General features: G+C 41.7%; 1 protein-coding gene and 1 long non-coding RNA gene across 3 annotated transcripts in view; one reads left to right on the top strand and one right to left on the bottom strand.

Moving 5' to 3' along the window:
* The first annotated feature begins 2,791 nt into the window (after positions 1-2,791).
* LOC135113496 (transmembrane protein 45B-like) lies at positions 2,792-11,490 on the top strand. Its single transcript, XM_064028737.1, has 5 exons — positions 2,792-5,308; positions 8,533-8,834; positions 9,977-10,203; positions 10,701-10,817; positions 11,191-11,490. The coding sequence occupies exons 1-5, from the start codon at positions 5,139-5,141 to the stop codon at positions 11,488-11,490; spliced, it is 1,116 nt and encodes a 371-aa protein (XP_063884807.1). The 5' UTR covers positions 2,792-5,138.
* A 780-nt stretch (positions 11,491-12,270) lies between these two features.
* Positions 12,271-20,000, bottom strand: part of LOC135113571 (uncharacterized) — a 395,407-nt gene continuing 387,677 nt past the window's right edge. For both annotated transcript variants that reach the window (XR_010274879.1, XR_010274878.1), the window contains one exon: positions 12,271-12,689. This is a non-coding gene — a long non-coding RNA (uncharacterized LOC135113571). The remainder of the gene's footprint in view (positions 12,690-20,000) is intronic.

Below are 20,000 nucleotides of genomic sequence, written 5' to 3'. Positions count from 1 at the left end.
ATGGAGGGGAAGGATAAACAAAAAAAAGTATAAAGAAGAGGAGCAGGGAGTAATGGAGGAGGAGGAGGAACAAAAAAAGAAGAGGAAGAGGAAAAAGAAGAAGTGGAAAAGAAAAAAAAGGAAAGAAGAAGGAGAAGAGGAGGGAGTAAAGGAGGGAGCAATGAAGGAGAATTAAACAAAGGAAGATGAGAAAATTACAAAACACAACTTGCCTTTGAACAAGAGGCGAAGAAGAATCGATCAGGAAAGAAAGCACGAATCAGGCAGCGGCATGTGTCAATACTTGCCTAATTGAGCTCAGACAGTCGATATATCACGTGCTGGTGCCTGCGGTAGACTGGTGAGCGCGAGGTACAGTCAGATCCCCTTGCTTTCCTTGAGGCAGATTCTGTTTGGGAGTTTGAGAGTTGAGTCTGCTTCTGTTGTTGTTGTTGGTGGTGGTGGTGGTGGTGGTGGTGTAGGTGGAGGAGGTTCAAATTGTTTGTACTAAGAGAGGTTGTTGAGTTATGATAATATAAAGGGGTGTTTTTTTTTAATTGATTTTATTTCATAGGCGTTTTTAGTTGATTTAATTTCCTAAAAGGTATTTTTCTGGGGATTATAATTCGGAGCAGTCAGTTTGTATAGCTTTATGGTATATGAATAATGTTTATATTCAACACCTTTGCTATAACAACTCTTTTTTTCGTTTTATCTTATCCTCATTTATTATCTCTCTCTCTCTCTCTCTCTCTCATGTCGCAGCGTACAAAAAGTCTAGCATTAGTCTCACTTATACACACAGTTATCGCATTACCTCCGTTACAATTGCATGGATCTCTCTCTTGCGTCACGGATCGGAGACACACGAAGACCAGGCGGACGTCACAGCGCCACATGACGGTCCCAAAAATAACTCGTGTTCTTTAATGCAAAAGTAACTCTGTGCGGTGCCATTTGGGTTATCTTTCTTTCACCTTCCCGCGGTGGCATCTACGCTCGTAACCCTAACCTGACATTTGCGGCCTTTCTCTATTTTAAGACTTGTGTTTGACTCCAGCGGTGAAACAAAGCATTTTTATTTGACTCCAGTGGCCAAGCAAAGCGAGTCTGTATTCTGTATTTGATTCCAGTAGCCAAACAAAGCGAGTCTGTATTCTGTATTTGACTCCAGTAGCCAAACAAAGCGAGTCTGTATTCTGTATTTGACTCCAGTAGCCAAACAAAGCGAGTCTGTATTCTGTATTTGATTCCAGTGGCGAAACAAAGCGTCTGTATTCTGTATTCGACTCCAGTAGCCAAACAACGCTAGTCTGTATTCTGCATTTGACTCCAGTAGCCAAACAAAGCAAGTCTGTATCCTGTGTTTGACTTCAGCGGCGAAACAAAAGCTAGTCTAATTTTCCTACTTATTCTTAACCCACTCACAGCTACAGACACTTGCCATACTTCATTAAATCATCTATTGGTTAGTTATAATAGAGTAACCAAGAGAAAGAAGAAGAAGAAGAAGAAGAAGAAGAAGAAGAAGAAGAAGAAGAAGAAGAAGAAGAAGAAGAAGAAGAAGAAGAAGAAGAAGAAGAAGAAGAAGAAGAAGAAGAAGAAGAAGAAGAAGAAGAAGAAGAAGAAGAAGAAGAAGAAGAAGAAGAAGAAGAAGAAGAAGAAGAAGAAGAAGAAGAAGAAGAAGAAGAAGAAGAAGAAGAAGAAGAAGAAGAAGAAGAAGAAGAAGAAGAAGAAGAAGAAGAAGAAGAAGAAGAAGAAGAAGAAGAAGAAGAAGAAGAAGAAGAAGAAGAAGAAGAAGAAGAAGATACAAAAAAGACAATAAAAGAAAATAAAAAGAACTAAAATAAAAAAAAAAGGAGTTAATTTAAAGAAAGGAGCAATAGATAAAAAAAAAATAATAAAAGGGCTAAAGATGAATAGAAGGCTGAACAACAACTAGAAAAAAGGGAGAGAGAGAAAAAAACGAGTTAATTTAAAGAAGGGGGCAATAAAAAATTAATAATAAAAAAAAAAAAATAATAAAAGGCTGAAGATGAGTGGAAGGCTGAACAAGAACGAGAGAGAGAGAGAGAGAGAGAGAGAGAGAGAGAGAGAGAGAGAGAGAGAGAGAGAGAGAGAGAGAGAGAGAGAGAGAGAGAGTATAAAAAGATGGCAATGAATAGAAATTAATAAAACTCAGCTACCACTCCAACAACAGCCAATACCAAACACCTTCCCGTCAAGCAATGTCAAAGGTACAGACGAAAATCCACGTTGTACCTCCGTGGTCAGTCGTGTCTGCTTAACCTGTGACCTTAAGGCAGGGACCAATAAGCACCGTTCCTTTAAAAATCTCCATCGTTCCTTTAGGTTTACCGTTGAAGAAATACGAATAAAAGAAAAAAAAATAAGAACCTCAACTATCTTTGTCTATTTATTTATTTGTTTATTTTTTGAGGAAGAGAAGCAAATGGCGTGTTTCCACCTGTATTAATGGCAGAATGATATGCACACCTTTGTACCTGTGTATATTAAATGGCTTTTGTCCTGCCGGGAAATCATAGCCGCTGTTGATAATGATGATGAAGTGGAGTGGACAAGAATTAAACTTTTTGTGCCGAGGCATTACTATAAAACATTTCACACCTCTAGCATTGCACCTCGAGGACATCAATGCACGAGAGAGAGAGAGAGAGAGAGAGAGAGAGAGAGAGAGAGAGAGAGAGAGAGAGAGAGAGAGAGAGAGAGAGAGAGAGAGAGAGAGAGAGAGAGAGAGAGAGAGAGAGTACTGACAAGAAAAAACCAACAGAGACATCTTGTACGAGCTTTTTTCCTGCTCGTATTAACCACCAACGTCTAATTCATTGCCTTTAATTAAGTTCAGCTCCGTGCGTCCATCAGTTCTCTTTCTTAATCACTCGTCTCGTTAAAACACAAAACAGAACTTCAACGACGCTTTCTTTGTTTTCCACTCGTTCTCCCCACCGTAACTTAAGTATCATACACCAATCAATACTTTCTTTCCAGTATTACACGATTCTTCACCACGCGTGTCTCAGTAACAATACAAAACGAAGAGGAGAAAACACAAAAACACAAGCGCATTCCTGTCACTCGTTCACCCCGCCATTAGGGAGGAAAACAGCAGGAGTTATTACCATGCGGCACGCCATCTGTCTCCTCCCACCAGATGTGTAAATTCTTGTAGACGAGAGGGCGTGGCGGTGAACAATAACAATGCAGCTGTTAATGTCACTGGAGGAGGAGGAATCAAACTTACCCTTCAGGAATCAGTCGTTTCTATTATTTACCTTGGCATTTAAGGTCCACACACTGAAGGATGAGGGCACGGCTCTCTCTCTCTCTCTCAACACCCCTCTTTGTCTCTCGCTTGCTCTACAATCTTATCGTACACCTGTTATACACACACACACACACACACACTGTACTGTTTTTCTTGGTCCAGCGTTTAATAATCCGTGGCAGTGTTGGCGGCGGGGAGGTGATCTACTCTATGGTAAATATTACATGAGCACTCCGCGACGCAATAGCTAAAAATACCCTCAGTGCTGGGACGGGAGGGCAGGAGGGCGGGAGGTGGCCGGGCAGGAGGGAACTGTACGAATATGAAGAAGAAATGTTCGGAGTGTTTGCCTGAGACGCGTGTGAAGGAAAGGTAAACAAAGGTGCCACTTCTCTCTCTCTCTCTCCCTCTCTCTCTTTACCTGTTCCTGCATTTTTCTTCTTTCTCACTTCTCTCTCTCTCTCTTTTTTATTTGCCTGTTTCTGCATTTTTCTTCTTTTTTTTTTCTTTTTTTGGTGTGGTGGGTTTTCTTTTGTTTAATGTTTTATCGGTGTGGATCTTGCATCATTGGTGGGTTTAATGTGTTAGTTTTTCTTTTTTTTGTTTTTCTCTCTCAGCCGCTTGTTTTATTTGTTCGTATTTATGTTTTTTTTTTTTTGTTAATGTTCTGTGTAATATTTCTGTTTTGCGTCTATAAAGTCGATAATTGGTGTTTTTTTCTTATTTTTTTTTTTTTCGTAGTGTAGTTTTTGTTTGTTTATTTACTGATTCATTTATTTACTTGGTCAAAATTTAAACATAACTTAGTGGCATTGTACATTTTCTATTTATATTAACACCAATCTTTATTTTCCCTTTTAAAACAATAAGATTCTCAAGCGAAAATCCGAAGTTTACCAGTATCGTGCAGCATTTTTCGTGTTTTTTTTTCAGTTACTTTTTTTGTCATTGTTTCCCCCCCCTCCACACACACATACATACATACATACATACATTCCTCCTGTTACTGCTTGCAATATTTATGAGTTGAAGCCAAACATCTCAGTTATTTCGTGTCTTTATATATGACCTTTACACTTTTTAGCAGAATAACATCCTTGAATTTGGTATAAGATCGAAACGAAAAACCAGGAAGAGGGAAAAAAATGTCCCCGAGAACAAGGAAGGTGATTTATGCCAATATACTAATGACTGATTCGCTTCCGAGGCTCATGAATCGTTGGCCTGAAGCGTCTGAAGTGTTTCGAACTCCTGCCCGAACTGTGACTGAAAGGAAAAGTTTGATGATGCTAGAAATATGAATAAATAAAGAGTAGAGAAGGAAAAAAAGTTTGTGGAGATAAATAATAATAATAAAAAAAAACTAGAGCAGAAAAAAATAGAAAAAAAAACGATAATAGAGAGAAAGAAGCCATGTATCTTACACTGAAAACAACAGCTATGCCAACAAAGAAAACGGGAGGGGGCTGCAAGACAAATTGGAACGCAGAGCTTGAAAAAAATATGAGAATCGAGTGACGGACGTCGGGAAGTGCATGCGTGTGTGCGTGCGTGAGCTTTAATTGGCTATTTTTCATTTTATCCTTGTGTCACAGGAGTACACACACACACACACACACACACACACACACACACACACACACACACACACACACACAGAACTTAAACTCCTTACCGAGAAGAAAAAAGACGAAAATAAACGAAACAAAAGATAATCATAAAAAAAATAACAATTTACAACAACAATAAAAAATTCAAACCCACCCACACACACACACACAAAAGAACCAAAACAAACCCACCAACAGCGGCACGAGAATTCCATGACATCACGACCAATGAGAGGGCTGGAATACCATGACGTTACCAACCAATGAGAGAGCTGGAAACTTATGACGTTACTGGACCTTTCATGCATCCCCTCCTCGACCCCTCCTCCTGTAAGGCAAATGTCAGGGTAGCGGGACTCGTGAGGCGTGAGTCAGTGCGCGGGGAGAGGCTGGGAGGGTGTCGTGCTGGCTGCCTCTCCTTCCAGTGGGTGAAGTGAGTGGAGTGTGACGTCACTGAGTCCGGTTATACATCTTTCAAAAGTGCGCTTTATTCTAATTATTTTTTTCCTTCGTGTTTTTTGTTCATTTTTTGTTTTGTTTGTTTTAGGAATTTATTTATTTTATTTATTTATTTTTTTCTATATGATTTTTTAGTTGTATTTTTTTTTTGTAGTGAGTTTTCTTCCATTTTTTTTGAAGATTTTTTTTTTCGCTTTCGTTTTTTTGAGTGAGTTTTCTATTTTTTTTTAAGATGGTGTTTTTTTCGTTTTTCTTTTATATTGTAGTGAGTTTTCTTCTACTTTTTTTTTGAAGATGTTTTTTTTTCGTTTTTCTTTTTTTTTTAGTGAGTTTTCTTCTATTTTTTTTAAGATGTTTTTTTCGTTTTTCTTTTTTTATTGTAGTGAGTTTTCTTCTATTTTTTTGAAGATGTTTTTTTCGCTTTTCTCTTTTTTGAGTGAGTTTTCTCCTATTTTTTTTGAGTGATCTTTATTTTTCTTGGTTTCCTTTTCTAATGGTGTCATTTTTTTTTACTTTTCTCTGCGTGATTTTTTTTTCGTTATCTTCTTTTTCAGTTTTCCGTAAGTGCTTTTATTTGTTCTGCATGTTTGATTTTACGGGAGTGACTTGATTTTCCTTCTCTTCTTTTTCTGTGAATGAATCTTTTTTTCTCTCGGTTTTCTTTTCTGGGAGTGACATTTTCTTTTATTCTTCTCTGGGAATGAATATTTGTTTTTCTTATTTAGTTTTCTGGGAGTGGTTTTTATTTTTTTCCTTTTTTTTTTCAATTTTCCGGGAGTGAATTTTCTTTTTCCATTTTTTTTTTGGTCGTCCCATTTTTGCGCCATTTTTGCAGCATCACTCACGCAAAACGAACCAAACTAGAATAAAACAGAATAAAATTAAATAAGAGTATAAAATAAAAGGAGAGGAGAGAGTAACGCACAAAATCCAAAGTTCGATTAATAATAAATAAAAGTAAAAAAAAAAAGGAAAATACGTGAAGTCAAGAAATTCAATCGAGGCGGAAAGTTTAAATGTTAATGACAAAAAAAAAAAAAAGAAGGAAGCTGAATAAGAACGAAGATAAGAAAATGACATTAAGAAAAAGAGAAAGAAGAGAAGTATTAGCGAAAGAAAAAAAAGGAGCAAGACTAAAAAAAGAAACAGCAAGAATAAAAAAAATAAGAATAAGAATAAGGATAATAATAATAATAATGAGTAATAGTAATAAAAAAAAACAACTATTGCTGCTATTACATTTTGTTACTATTTTCGTTCTTGTGAATACTATTAGTACGTGGTGACATAGTAGTAGTAGCAGTAGTAGTAGCAGCAGTAGTAGTAATTAATGTTCTTGTTGTCTGTTTCTTCTTTGGGTCTCGGTCTGGGAAAGGGTTTGGGGTCTTGGTCTTGGTCTGGGCGAGGAGCGGTCGTGTCTGTAACGCTTATTAGAGCTAACGAGGAGGGAGGGAGTGATCGATGAGACTGTCACTAAGCAAGGGAGTGCCGATACTAAACTCTCTCTCTCTCTCTCTCTCTCTTGCACACACACACACACACACACACACACACACACACACACACACACACACACACACACACACACACACACACACACTCAAGACATTCTGTTCAATTATCCTCATAAATCTTCGACCGAACTCCACCAAGAAGAAAAAAAAAAAGAAAAAAAGAGGGAGAGAAAAAAAAGAAAAGAAAAAACGTGATAATAATTGAGTTGCGTGTTGCTCCTCTGTTTTATTCATATTCTCTCTCTTCCTTCTTTTTTTCCCTACAATCTCTTCCCCTTTAGCCATATCATTAGGAGAGAAGGGCAGGAGGAGAGGAAGAGGGATATATGGAGGAATTTAAGGAGGAAGGAGAGTGATGGGGGAAGAGGAGGAGGGAGAGAAAGAGGAATGTATGGGGAATGCAAAGAGGAGGGAGAGGAATGGAGGGGAGAGGAGGAGGAATGTACGGAGTCATGCAGGGAGAGAGAGAGGATGGGGGAGAGAAGGAGGGTGAGAAAGGGAAGGAGGAATAGTGGTGAGTTGAAGGATGGAAGGGTGGAGAGGAGAAAGGGAGAAAATGGAAGGGAATGGGGAGAAAAGGAGAAATTTTAGCAGTCATCACACACACACACACACACACACACACACACACACACACACACACACACACACACACTCAATCAACAACTTTTAGCACTGCCAGATCACACACAGTCACCCAAACTCGCTGCTATAAGTCCCTGGAGAAACAAGAGAACGAAATCTAGCCAGCAAGAGTAACACCAGGCAGCTTTTTAACATTGCCAGGGTACACAGTCATCTAAATCTTGCTGCCATAATAAGAAGGAAGAATAACAAACCCAGCAAGGAGCACTCAGCACTTAATGAACTTGTTGATGTACTGTTAGGGGCGAAAGCTGCTACACAAAATACAACACGCAGGCCTTCAGAAACCCATCATGTGTGTAACTGAAAGGTGGAAAGGACGTACATCTCACACCTGTTCTAATATGCCATAACTGTCTTTGGTGACTCGAGTGTTCTGAGACGTATGGGTCAAGATTCCCTAAAGTTGCATTGATTTGTGTGTCCCTGTTTCTTGTTATTGATTGAAAGGAAGAAAGACGAAGAAAAGGCTCCCATTGTGTCCGACGTGAAGGCAAATACTGGGAGATAATTAAGATGTATAGGAAATAAAGGTTGTTGAATAGTTAACTTTTATATCGGACACACACACACACACACACACACACACACACACAGAGAGAGAGAGAGAGAGAGAGAGAGAGAGAGAGAGAGAGAGAGAGAGAGAGAGAGAGAGAGAGAGAGAGAGAGAGAGAGAGAGAGAGAGAGAGAGAGAGAGAGGAAAATTCACCAACAATCTTTCAAAACATCCTCCAGTCTGCCTCAAGAAAGAAAGAAAGAAGGGGAAAAGAAAAGAAAACAAAACAAAACACAAAGATCAAACAAAGACCTTTACAAAAACACCCTTTCACAAAATACTCCCCGAGAAAAAAAGAAAAAAAAAAGAAAAAAAAATACCAGTAACCTTTTCTAACCTTCCTTACTCCCCCTAAAAAAAAAAAAAAAAAAAAAAAAAAAAAAAAAAAAAAAAAACAGGAGAAGCAAAACCCTTTACAAACATTTCATTCCCCCAAAAATTCAAAGAAAGAAATGAAAATACAAAAAATTCTCACCTCAACAGGACCAGAAGGACAAGCAGCAGCAGCATCACCTCATCACCCGTTCAGTCAACACCAGCCACCACCACAACAATGGGCTCCTTCATCGGCCACGTGGTACCAGGGTCCTTCTTCGGGCTGTTCGGGGCGTGGTACGTGTATCAGGTGTTCCTCAAGTACTTCATGTGCCAGAGGGCGGCCGTGGCTCTGGGGGAGAAGGGAAGGTCGTTTTACCAGAACACGTCTTCCTTCGTCTGCAGCTGCTGCCCCACCATGCCTCTGGAGGGCTTCCTCAAGATTGCCGCCTCCGTGTTAGGGATGATAGGTGAGTCTTGGCCCGTGTTTTGAGACTTTGGACTGTCTTAAGCACCATTTCCAAAGGCCAAAGATGATTAGTCGTGATGGGGATGCTGGGTGAGTGTTTGGCCTGTATCTAAGACTTTGGGTTCTCATAAGAATTATTTCCAGAGGCCAAAAAAATGATTAGGTCTTAAACAAGCATTCTGAAAGACTTGGAACCTCATGAGGACAATTCACAAAGGCTAAAAAGATGATTAGGTGAGTCTTCAGCCTATACTTAAAAAACTGCATTCTCACAAGAACTATTTCCAAAAGAGATGAGCCAAAGAGATGATCCGGTGAGTGTTTAGCGCGTATCTTTAAAGACCAGACTGTTTTCAAAGGTCGCAGAGATGGATTATCGTAAAAGAATTGATTGGTGAATTTTTAGCAGGTACTTTAAGGAACATTTACTCTAATAATACTATTTGCAAAGGCTTCATGGACAGTCGTAATAGAACTTTCTAGCCCCTATTTTTTGAAGACTTTATACTATCTTGGAAGGCCACAGAGATAATTAGTTGAAGTAAGGGTGACAGTTAAGTTTTTTTAAGCAGGTATACTGAAAAGCCCTGGACTGTTTTCAAAGGCCACAAAAGCGATTGGTCTTGCTAGGAATGATAGATGAATCCTTAGCCGTATTCTGAAGGACTCTGGTCTCTCTGAAGCATTATTTTCAAAGGTCACGGAGTTAGGTCCTCATGTGAACTTTTCCTATTGATGGTAAAGAGTCCTTGTGAAACTATTAGTAGAGCCAGTAACTTCCATTAGGGCTTGTTTATATTACTCTCTCTCTCTCTCTCTCTCTCTCTCTCTCTCTCTCTCTCTCTCTCTCTCTCTCTCTCTCTCTCTCTTTTCATCATGTATTATTCTCACCCTAATTGTGAGTAAATCATGGGTTCCTGAGCTATGTAACGCAAAGGTCATTTGAGAGAGAGAGAGAGAGAGAGAGAGAGAGAGAGAGAGAGAGAGAGAGAGAGAGAGAGAGAGAGAGAGAGAGAGAGAGAGAGAGAGAGAGAGAGAGAGAGAGAGAGAGAAACCCTTTGATAACAGAACAACAGCACATAACTCAGATGACACGACTTATCACACACACACACACACCTACCTCTCCACGTCCCAACACAGGTGAGGTGGTGACTGGTTTTGACGAGACGAACACAATGCATCTCGGCAACGCGCAGCACACCACCATGTTCTTCTTCTTCGGCCTGCACGGGGCTGCCGAGGTCATGCTGCACTACCGCCTCGCCGCCCCGCCAGACCTCGACTTCCTCTCCGGCGCCCTGGCTTTCGGAATGGAGGCGCTGCTCTTCTTCTACCACCTGCACGGGAGGACGGCAATGGACGTGCAGGTGTGTGTGAAGGCGAACACTGGTGGTCATGTTTGCAGGTGTTGGTCAGCCACAAAGCAGGTGCTGAGGGACACACCTGTATACCAGCACTACTGACACATTTACTGGTGGTACTTACTCTTAGGTGGTAACGAAGGGACCTTTACACTACTGGACACTTTTTCTTCCTATTCCACAGGTACACTCAGGTGCTAATTACCCACAAATATTAAACGAAAACACCTTTGCACTTGGCTTTTCCATTACATAGGTGATAATTACATACAGCTGTTAACGAGAACACCTTTACACATTTATTCTGCCCATTAGATAGCTACAGTGAAGTGCTAACTAACCACAGGTGCTAATGAGAACACCTGCACATATTTCCTTTCAATTACGTAAGTGATAATTACCCTCAGGTGCTAACGAGGACACCTTCACACTTGTCCTTCCCATCACACAGGTAAATTCCGGTGCTAACTATCCTCAGGTGCTAACGCAAACCACTTCCACAGGTGCACATGTTGTTGTTCTTTGTGGTGGTGGCGTGCGCTGTCTCCGTGGTGCTGGAGATGTGCTACAAGGACAACGTGGTGCCCGCCCTGTGCCGCGCCTACTTCATCCTGCTGCAAGTGAGTCTCCTGGGCCTGGCGGGGGCTGTCAGGTGAAGGATTTTCAGGGCTGCTTGATTCTGATTTAAGGATTCATCTACGAGTATATACAGATGTACGAGTCTCTTCTGTCGAATCAAATATTTTTTTTGTTTTAAACGTATTTCTAACACCTTTTTTTTTTTTTACACGTATTTCTAAAGTTCTGTGTAACGCGTCCACTTTGGGCGTACTTATACTCTAAAGCCATTCCCGACACTGCTGCTAATACTTTTAACTCCTAAAAACGTGTGGCTCTGTCAACTTGTGCTCCCGTGTGACGAGTGACGCCTGTATTTCAACCATAATGACAGTGTACTCTAGACCCACTCTTGACTCTGTTCCTCACACGCAGGGCACGTGGTTCTATCAGATCGGGTTCATCCTGTACCCTCCCGTGGGCCGCATGTGGAGCCAAGAAGACCACCGCCAGATGATGCTGGTGACGCTGCTCTTCGCCTGGCACAACGCGACGGTCTTCGTGGCCATGGTCCTCACCGGCACCCTCGTGTACCTCAGGGTGAAGGCCATGGCGCCCTCCTGCCTCTACCACCGCCTGCACCACCACCTCAAGGCGCCCACCCAGTCCCACCTCGCCCACCTGGAAGCAGAGCCGTCCAAGGCGATGCTGCTCTCTGAGGATGAGGAGGTGTGAGGGGGAGGAGGAGGAGGAGGAGGAGGAGGAGGAGGAGGAGGAGGAGGAGGAGGAGGAGGAGGAGGAGGAGGAGGGTGTAGATACAGAGATAAGAAAGATACATAAGAGATCTTTAGTTGGAGTGTTTTACTGTATAGACAAAAAGTGTAACTGACGTGTTGTTTGGTGTGTTCATTCTTCGGAAGGTAAAAACTGCTATTTCTGCTGCTATTACCACTACTACTACTACTACTACTTCTACTGCTACTACTACTACTACTAAGGGGCAGAGAAGGATGGGCGGTCTCCTCACAGCCGCGCCCCTGTCCACCCGGCAGTGAGTGGTTACTGGGTATTATCCTGGGTCGTGCCCCACTTCTCGGGGTGGCGGCCTGCCACCTGCCGCGCGTGTAGCTGAGCAGTGCAAACACATAACCCCCAAACTCAGCTTCGGCCAAGCCACATGAAGTATCAAAACTGGTGTCACTATCACCACTTTTACGTTTCAAAACGCTGGTCGCATTTTAACAAGTAAATCTTCTCTACAATATTCGAATACCAAATTTTTAAAGTTAAAAAAAACACGATGAAAAAGGGAAGAGAAGAAACCATAATCCTCTTTTAGGGATGCAAAACACAAACAGCAAATTACGATGCTTCAATACAGTGGAAAATAAAGAAAACTGCAAGACACAGTAAATGAAAAGCCTTAAATGCAATGAAAATAATAACATTTTGTGATGTTAAGCAAGATCACCGCCTTATGAGAAGCAGAGGGGACTCTTAGAAAAAAAATAATAATATATAGTACTATTTAATTAAGAACAGTATAAGTTTTCAAAGCGATAATTTTTTTTAGTTGTGTATAAATTCCTGGTTCTTTCCGCGCTCCAAAACTGCCTGAAGAAGTGATGTTCTGTGCCTAGACCACCTGTACTTCGTCCCAAGGGTGTTGCAGAGCCTGGGGTGACGCTTGCAAGGGTGACGCAAGAGTTACCAGCCCACGTGACGCATTAACTGGAGTGAATTCTAGTCAAAGATGTATTTTACGGCGAATTATTTGTTTCCTCTCCATTTTCTCCAGTCGAACTCCCTCTTCTGTCAGTCCGCACCCTTCCTCACCCTGGCATCTGGTGGGGTCGTGTGCTGCGAGTGTGCAATAGGATGTTGTGTCGTGTTTCTCGTTAAGGGTGAGTCGACGTCGTACCATCCACACTTAACTGTCGTGCAAAGGAAAACCGTACCGTGAAATATGCATGCATAACTAAGCTAATTTTGAAAGCAACCAATTTCTCTTAATTTTCCCTACCTGTCTTTCTTTCCCTTCAGAGTAACGAGCTCGCAGAAGGCAAATATAAACGTATGTGTGAGTGCGTGTCCCGTTTTCTTACTTTCACATCGTTGGCACTGAGATATGTACGAGTAACTAAGCTATTTTGAAAAACACAACCCATATCCCTTAATATTTCTCCGTCTTTTTTTCTCCTCAGCGTTACGAGCCCTCGGGAAGCAAATAGAGACGTGTGTGTGTGAGTGTCCTGTTTTCTTACTTTCTTATCGTTGTCGTCACCGTCACGCCACAGAGGGAGTTCACATTAATTCCACAAGGTAGGAGGGATGAGTGTACTTCCATTGATAACTTGATAACACGGAACTGTACAGAGGAGGCCAAGGAAGAGGAGGAGGAGGAGGCGGAGGAGGAGGAGGAGGAGGAGGAGGAGGAGGAGGAGGAGGAGGAGGAGGGGAAGGAGGAGAGGTGCAATGTATACGGTAATGACATATTCTTGAAAGATGATGCCAAGTGTAGATAAGAATAATGAGGCCTTTTTGTCCTATATAGCGTGAGAGAGAGAGAGAGAGAGAGAGAGAGAGAGAGAGAGAGAGAGAGAGAGAGAGAGAGAGAGAGAGAGAGAGAGAGAGAGAGAGAGAGAGAGAGAGAGAGAGAGAGAGAGGTGTGTGTATGCGCGCAAGTGGTGTCTACAGTGTTGTGATGTCAAGAATTGTGATGTGACGATGTTGTGATGCAGAGTTTTATTTATCTCTCGTGTTGTGATGTGAAATAAAGGGAAAGGAGACCATGACTTAGTGTTTTCTTTTAACTGAATTTTCCTTTCGTCATCCATCCCTGATTCATCGCCATTCACTTAACACCCACTCGTTCTATTACTACTCTCGCTTAAAATGATAACAGAACCTTAAGAAAATTCATATTTATTCGTGTTTTTCTTTACTTTACATATATATCTATTTTTTCACTTTTTTCTCTTTCTTTCACGTATATTCAACAGCACTATTATTTCTACTACAATTACTACTACTATCACTACTTTCTCCTCATATTTTTTCCTCTTATCTTCTTTTCACGTATACTTAAGTTCCCCTTAATAAAGTTACCACCACGAAAGTTTCATCTAACGAGACTTACCGCGAACAATTAAAACCTTAGATTAGAAATTGATTAGATTAGATTAAAAATTGTTTATCGTCGAGAATAATTTTGTGTGAAGTTTAAAAGGATAATCTTCGGTGGTTAGTGTAGTTGGCTGAAATTTACATAAAACCCCTTAACATTTTTTTTTCCTTTCTATTCATTCATCAGCTTGTATCTTCTTTTTTTTACTCCCAGCTTCAAGTTATATGTCTCTCATCCTCCACTCTCTCCACATAACCAAACCATCTTCCAGTATGTACGCACTTTAATTAAATCCCTGTACCAGACCTCCACTACACAGAAATTACATAGACTGGGCACTGGTATCGTTAAAAGTCTACGGTACACACAAACTAAGTCCACAACACGGGAAAGTACGTTTTCTCTTGTTTACCTATGAAAGAAAATGAATGCTCTAACGTAAACTAAAGCAAATTTGACGCGCTCCTCTGCAGTACGCTTTCCAGTTAATGAGTCTTGTAGCAACAGCATTTACGTTTGTTCTCGTGATCTGTGACCAAGGAATGTTTGTATTTAAGTAATTGGTTTTCGTTTTCTTTGAGTTGAGTGTGTGATCTCTCAGGACGCGAGGTTGCCAATACAGTGTTGATCTTCCGAGAGAGAAATAACATTGCATCTCAGAATATACCAGGAAAAATCTGTCAAAGGAGAAGAGGAAGTGAACAAATTAATTACTCTCTCTCTCTCTCTGACGGTTTCTGTTTAATATCTCAGCTACAATTAAGAAGTTATAATAGGAAGTTAGTGGTAAGTTGAGTTCGTTTAGGAAATTAACGATACACTCAAGTAAGTTTAGAAAGTTAGCAGAATATTAAAGGTATTTGAAAGAGCCTTAATCCAATCTACTCTGATAACAATGAATACTTAACATGTCGCCAATTTTGCGCACATAAACATATTAATAACTCGAGTGCCGTACAAGAGCAGACCTAATTAAGTAAACCGCTTGTCTATGAGATCAAAGTACAGTAAAATCCCTCTCATCCGGCATTCGAGTATCCGACAGCTTCAAGTATCCGGCACATTTTTCCCCGAGCCTTAAAATCAATAAATAATCAATGTATACTCATAAAATCGATTAAAATTCCCGCGCTAGGCATACTTTGTCCCCTCGCCACCAGAACGCACTGCTTCGCGCCACCCGCGGCCCACTGCACTGTTTACTCAGTGACTCAGTCCCGCGTGTGCACTGTTTATCGCCTGACGCCTTCATCATGCCTAAAGTTGTACAGTGTTAGTACAGTAGTATTGTGTGTTGGTGAGTGTGAGGTGGCAGCGCGGGTAGCGACGCGCGGCACGGCGATCAGCTGATCTTTGTTATGGTAAGATGCGTGAGTGTAGGGTGGTGAATGTGTATATAATTTCACTTCTATTCAAGTATCCGGCAACTTCTGGTATCCGGCATGTCGACGGTCCCGTTGATGCCGGATAAGAGGGATTTTACTGTACATGTATTATTAGCAGCGAGGCCTTTTCGAAACACAGGCGCAGCGGTTAAATGTGGCGATGAACGTATCCTAAAACCTTATTACGTAGAGATTTAATGAAGAAATAAATGAATGTGGTGAAGTTATTTTAAGCATTAATTTTGAGTGTCGCTTAAAATGATAACAGAACCTTAAGAAAATTCATATTTATTCGTATTTACTTTACTCCTTGCAGAGAGAGAGAGAGAGAGAGAGAGAGAGAGAGAGAGAGAGAGAGAGAGAGAGAGAGAGAGAGAGAGAGAGAGAGAGAGAGAGAGAGAGACGCGAAATATGCAGGAGTCGAAGTGGTCTGTCTTGGGCCAACTCACTTCTTATTTACCTCCATTCACAAAGGTCAAAAGGAGTAATTTAAAGCTTGACCTGACCTTGACCTGTGACTTTTGACCTCCCACAGGCTCCCCGACACCCCGCCGCCCACACCCTGTCACTCCCTCCCACTCTCACCGCCTTTGTTTTGATTGCTTTCTCTTTCTTTCTCTTTTATATAATTGTTCATATTCAGCTAAGGAGAAAAGAGATGAAGGTTAGTAGTAGTAGTAGTAGTAGTAGTTGTAGCAGTAGTAGTAGTAGTAGTAGTAGTAGTAGTAGCAGCAGTTCATATAGCAAAATATTCTCATACATTCAGCGCCTCTCTCTCTCTCTCTCTCTCTGCCGTCATTTTAAAATTTTTTCACTCTCCACAAATTTCTCTTACTTTCCTTTCCATCAGACCAACTCCAGCACCACAGAACCAGCCCAACACTACACGCCTCCCTTAACAAGTCAGAAGTAGCCCAAGTAGCCCAACGTCCTTCAAAACACCACCAGTCCAGCCCAATACTTCACAAAAAAACCGCGGCGCGCTCTTACTTCATAACCCGCTCCTTTCCCGCCCAGCCCCGCCCCTCCCCAGACCCTGCCCCGCCCCGCCTCAGCGCCCCAGGTCCAGACAGTCCAATTTTCATACGTTATTGAAAAAGACACGCCACACAGCAGGCCCAATAATTCCTTCTCGGCGACGCTGAAGCCAATTCTTTCTAAATGAGGGACAAGATGGCGCCGGGAAAGCGGAGGTGGTGCCACGAAAGGGGAAGAGGAAAGAAGAGGAGAGAGGAGAGAGGAGAGAGGACAGAGGTGATACTCGTAGATGGTGGTGAGTGAGAGAAATGAGAAAATGTGTTGAGAATTATATGTTAGGTTATAGAAACATACACACACATATATACGTACGCACTGACTGACAGACAGAGAGAGAGAGAGAGAGAGAGAGAGAGAGAGAGAGAGAGAGAGAGAGAGAGAGAGAGAGAGAGAGAGAGAGAGAGAGAGAGAGAGAGGTAATGGCCTCTTACACCCTTACTAAAGAGTCAACTGGGAGGAAATATTGAGGCCAAGACGAGGTGAGAGGCTTCTCTCTCTCTCTCTCTCTCTCTCTCTCTCTCTCTCTCTCTCTCTCTCTCTCTCTCTCTCTGTCTTTCTCCTTTAAAATTATCCAAGTAGTTATATTTACTCACCCTTGACCGAATTTGCTGCACACACACACACACACACACACACACACACACACACACACACACACACACACACTACATTCATAGGTAAGAAAAAGTAAATCAGCAATCTCTCTCTCTCTCTCTCTCTCTCTCTCTCTCTCTCTCTCTCTCTCTCTCTCTCTCTCTCTCTCTCTCTCTCTAATGTGCTCAGCCATTCAGGTGAAAATATTAATGATGAGAAGAAAGAAAATACTACGTAGATTTACTTCCTCCTCCTCCTCCTCCTCCTCCTGCTCCCTCACTCTCCTGGGAAACGGAACAAACATCCGTAACCTGGATGTTGTAAAATGTGCGGGCTGGGAGTCGTCTGGAGGGGAAAAAGGAAAAACTGCTGCACAAAATTCCTCCATGACGTGTTGGAGACGACGACGAGGAGGAGGAGGAGGAGGAGGAGGAGGAGGAGTTAATGATGGAGGAGGAGCACGTGTCGGTAAGCTGGTGTGTGTGTGTGCGTGTGTGTGTGGGGGGGGGAGCAGTAATGAGTCAGTGAAAATAGAATATTGTAAAGCACATGATGGAAATATATTGAAAATGCTAAAAATACGAGAGAGAGAGAGAGAGAGAGAGAGAGAGAGAGAGAGAGAGAGAGAGAGAGAGAGAGAGAGAGAGAGAGAGAGTCGATACTGTGGCCTGATAAATGACGAGAAGGTTTTAATTATAAAGGTGTTTCTGGAGACACACACACGCACACTACTACTACTACTACTACTACTACTACTACTACCAATTCTCTCTAAAATAATTCAGATCCTATTTTCCTTCACTCTCCCCAAAGGAAAAATTTCTATATTAAAGATAGTACATTTCCTTTGAATTTTCTCTAACGCTAACATGCTCAGGCTGCTGGGAAATCTCTCTCTCTCTCTCTCTCTCTCTCTCTCTCTCTCTCTCTCTCTCTCTCTCTCTCTCTCTCTCTGTCGAATTTTCATGATCTCATTTAAGAAAAGCAGCTTATGTTTTCTTTTCCCTTTCTTCTATTCTCTCTTTCCTTGTCTGTTTATCTCTCCTCTCTTTCCTAATTATCTTGGTCTGTTTCTCTTTTTCTTTTTCTTTCTCTCTTCCTGAAACACGCAGGATCTTTGACATTTGTTTTCATTCCTTCCTCCCATGTCTTCATTTATACTTTATGTTCTATCTCCCTCTTTCTCTTCCTCCTCTTTCTCCTCCTTCCCTTTCTCCTCCTTCTCTTCCTCCTTATATTTTAATTTTCTTTTAGTGAAGGTTTCTTTTTCTCTCTTCCTCTTCAGTTACGGTTTCTTTCCTATAGCTCGTTATTTTTTCCTCGTTTTCTTTTCCTCTCTCTCTCTCTCTCTCTCTCTCTCTCTCTCTCTCTCTCTCTCTCTCTCTCTCTCTCTCACCTCCTTAATTTTTCTCCTTTACTTCTTCTTCTCTTTCTTCGCTGCCTGCTTGTTTTATATCTTTCATTTTTCATCCTGCGTCTCCTTTATCTTTCCTTCCTCTTCTTCTTCATTTTCTTCTTCTTCTTCTTCCTCTTTTCTTCTTCTGCAAACGTTAACTTTTTCTTCCATATATCTTTTTTTTTTTACTTTTCTCCTCCTTCTTCTACTTCCTGTTCTTGTTCTTCTTGTTCTCGCTTTTGTTCTTTTTTCTTTTCCTCCCCCTCCTACTTCTTCTTTTTTGCTGTTGTTCTTTTCTTTTTCTTGTTCTTCTTGTTCTTATCCTTGTTTTTGTTTTCTTCTTTCTCCTTCTCCTCCTCCTCTTCCTCCTCTTTCTGTAACCTTTAACTCTAGCCTCCTTATTTTTTTCACCTCCTCCTCCTCCTCTTGTTCGTTCACCTCCTCCTCCTCCTCCTCCTCCTCCTCCTCCTCCTCCATTCTTCCCGCGAGTTGTCGGGATTAACTTTTTAAAACTTAAAGTGCTGAAGCTGGTTGGCTATAGATAAGGGCGTGCGGGCGTGGACGTGCGGGCGTGAGGGTGGGCGTGGGCGTTTGGTGGTGTGTGGTACATGTATCTGTAAATGGCGGGTGTATGGGAGTGCATGGGCGTGTGTGTAGGTGTGTCTGTTTGTGTGTTAGTGCTAGAGTACAGAGATTAACAAGGAACTGACGTAATTAATGACATACTGAGAGTTTACAAAGTGTTCCTGGCCTTCAGTGAACATTCTAGTGTATTTTTACTTATTCTTTTGTCTTTGGTGCTGAAATAAGAGCAAAAACAATGTGAATAATAATGTGCAGTAGTGGGCGAGGCATGGGTGTCGTGTGCTGTGTTGTAGGAGGCGTGGGTAACAACTGGTGTGTCGCACAGGTCGTGGGGGGTCGTGGGGGAGTCTCAGCAGTCCTCCTCAGCGTGTCCCATTCCCGGCAAGCCACAGGGGTCGCGTGAGTGGCAGAGGTGAGGTCCCTTAAGAAATTATGTTCACAATAAATGCCCTGCTGGTGGTGCTCTCTCTCTCTCTCTCTCTCTCTCTCTCTCTCTCTCTCTCTCTCTCTCTCTCTCTCTCTCTCTCTCCATCACCCTGCCCTCCACTCCTTAACCTGCCTTCCTTCTCCTCTTTCTTCTTCTCTTCTTTCCTTTGCCTCTTTTTTTTGCTGCTTTTGTTTTATTTTATCTATTTATTATTATTATTTTTCTATTGAGGGATTCTTATCTTCTCTTTTCTTTCCTCTTTACTGTCTTTTTCTTTCATTTTCTCTCTTTCCCTTCTTTTCCTCCTCCTCTTCCTCCTTTATTTTACTTTTCTCTCCTTTTATCTTCTTTTCAGTACTTTCCTCCCTCGACTCCCTTTTCTTCCTTTCATTTCCCTCTCTCCCTTTATACTTTCCTCCCCCTCCTTTCTCTACTTTTTTATTTTCCCTTCTCTCTCTCTCTCTCTCTCTCTCTCTCTCTCTCTCTCTCTCTCTCTCTCTCTCTCTTATGAGTATCCCTGTTAGAAAGGATGTTATTCTTGTTCCTCCTCCTCCTCTTCCTCCTCTTTCTCCTCCATTACCTCCACCATGCTCTCCTCCACCACCATCACCACATATGCACCCTATCCTGTGTCTCATGTATTGTCCTCCTCCTCCTCCTCCTCTTCTTCCTCTTCCTCCATCACCTCTACCA

This window comes from Scylla paramamosain, chromosome 26, assembly GCF_035594125.1.
Source record: "Scylla paramamosain isolate STU-SP2022 chromosome 26, ASM3559412v1, whole genome shotgun sequence".
Taxonomy (NCBI): Eukaryota; Metazoa; Arthropoda; class Malacostraca; order Decapoda; family Portunidae; genus Scylla; species Scylla paramamosain.
Note: the sequence above shows the minus strand (reverse complement) of the source record. Positions and strands in the feature narration are given on the sequence as shown.

What these genes read in the sequence shown, in the direction of transcription:
- LOC135113496 (XM_064028737.1), top strand. Translation starts at nt 5,139, where the DNA reads ATGAGAGAGCTGGAAACTTATGACGTTACTGGACCTTTCATGCATCCC. An exon ending in CTCCGTGTTAGGGATGATAG is followed by an intron (nt 8,835 to 9,976) that starts GTGAGTCTTGGC and finishes GTCCCAACACAG; the next exon opens with GTGAGGTGGTGACTGGTTTT. An exon ending in CCTACTTCATCCTGCTGCAA is followed by an intron (nt 10,818 to 11,190) that starts GTGAGTCTCCTG and finishes CCTCACACGCAG; the next exon opens with GGCACGTGGTTCTATCAGAT.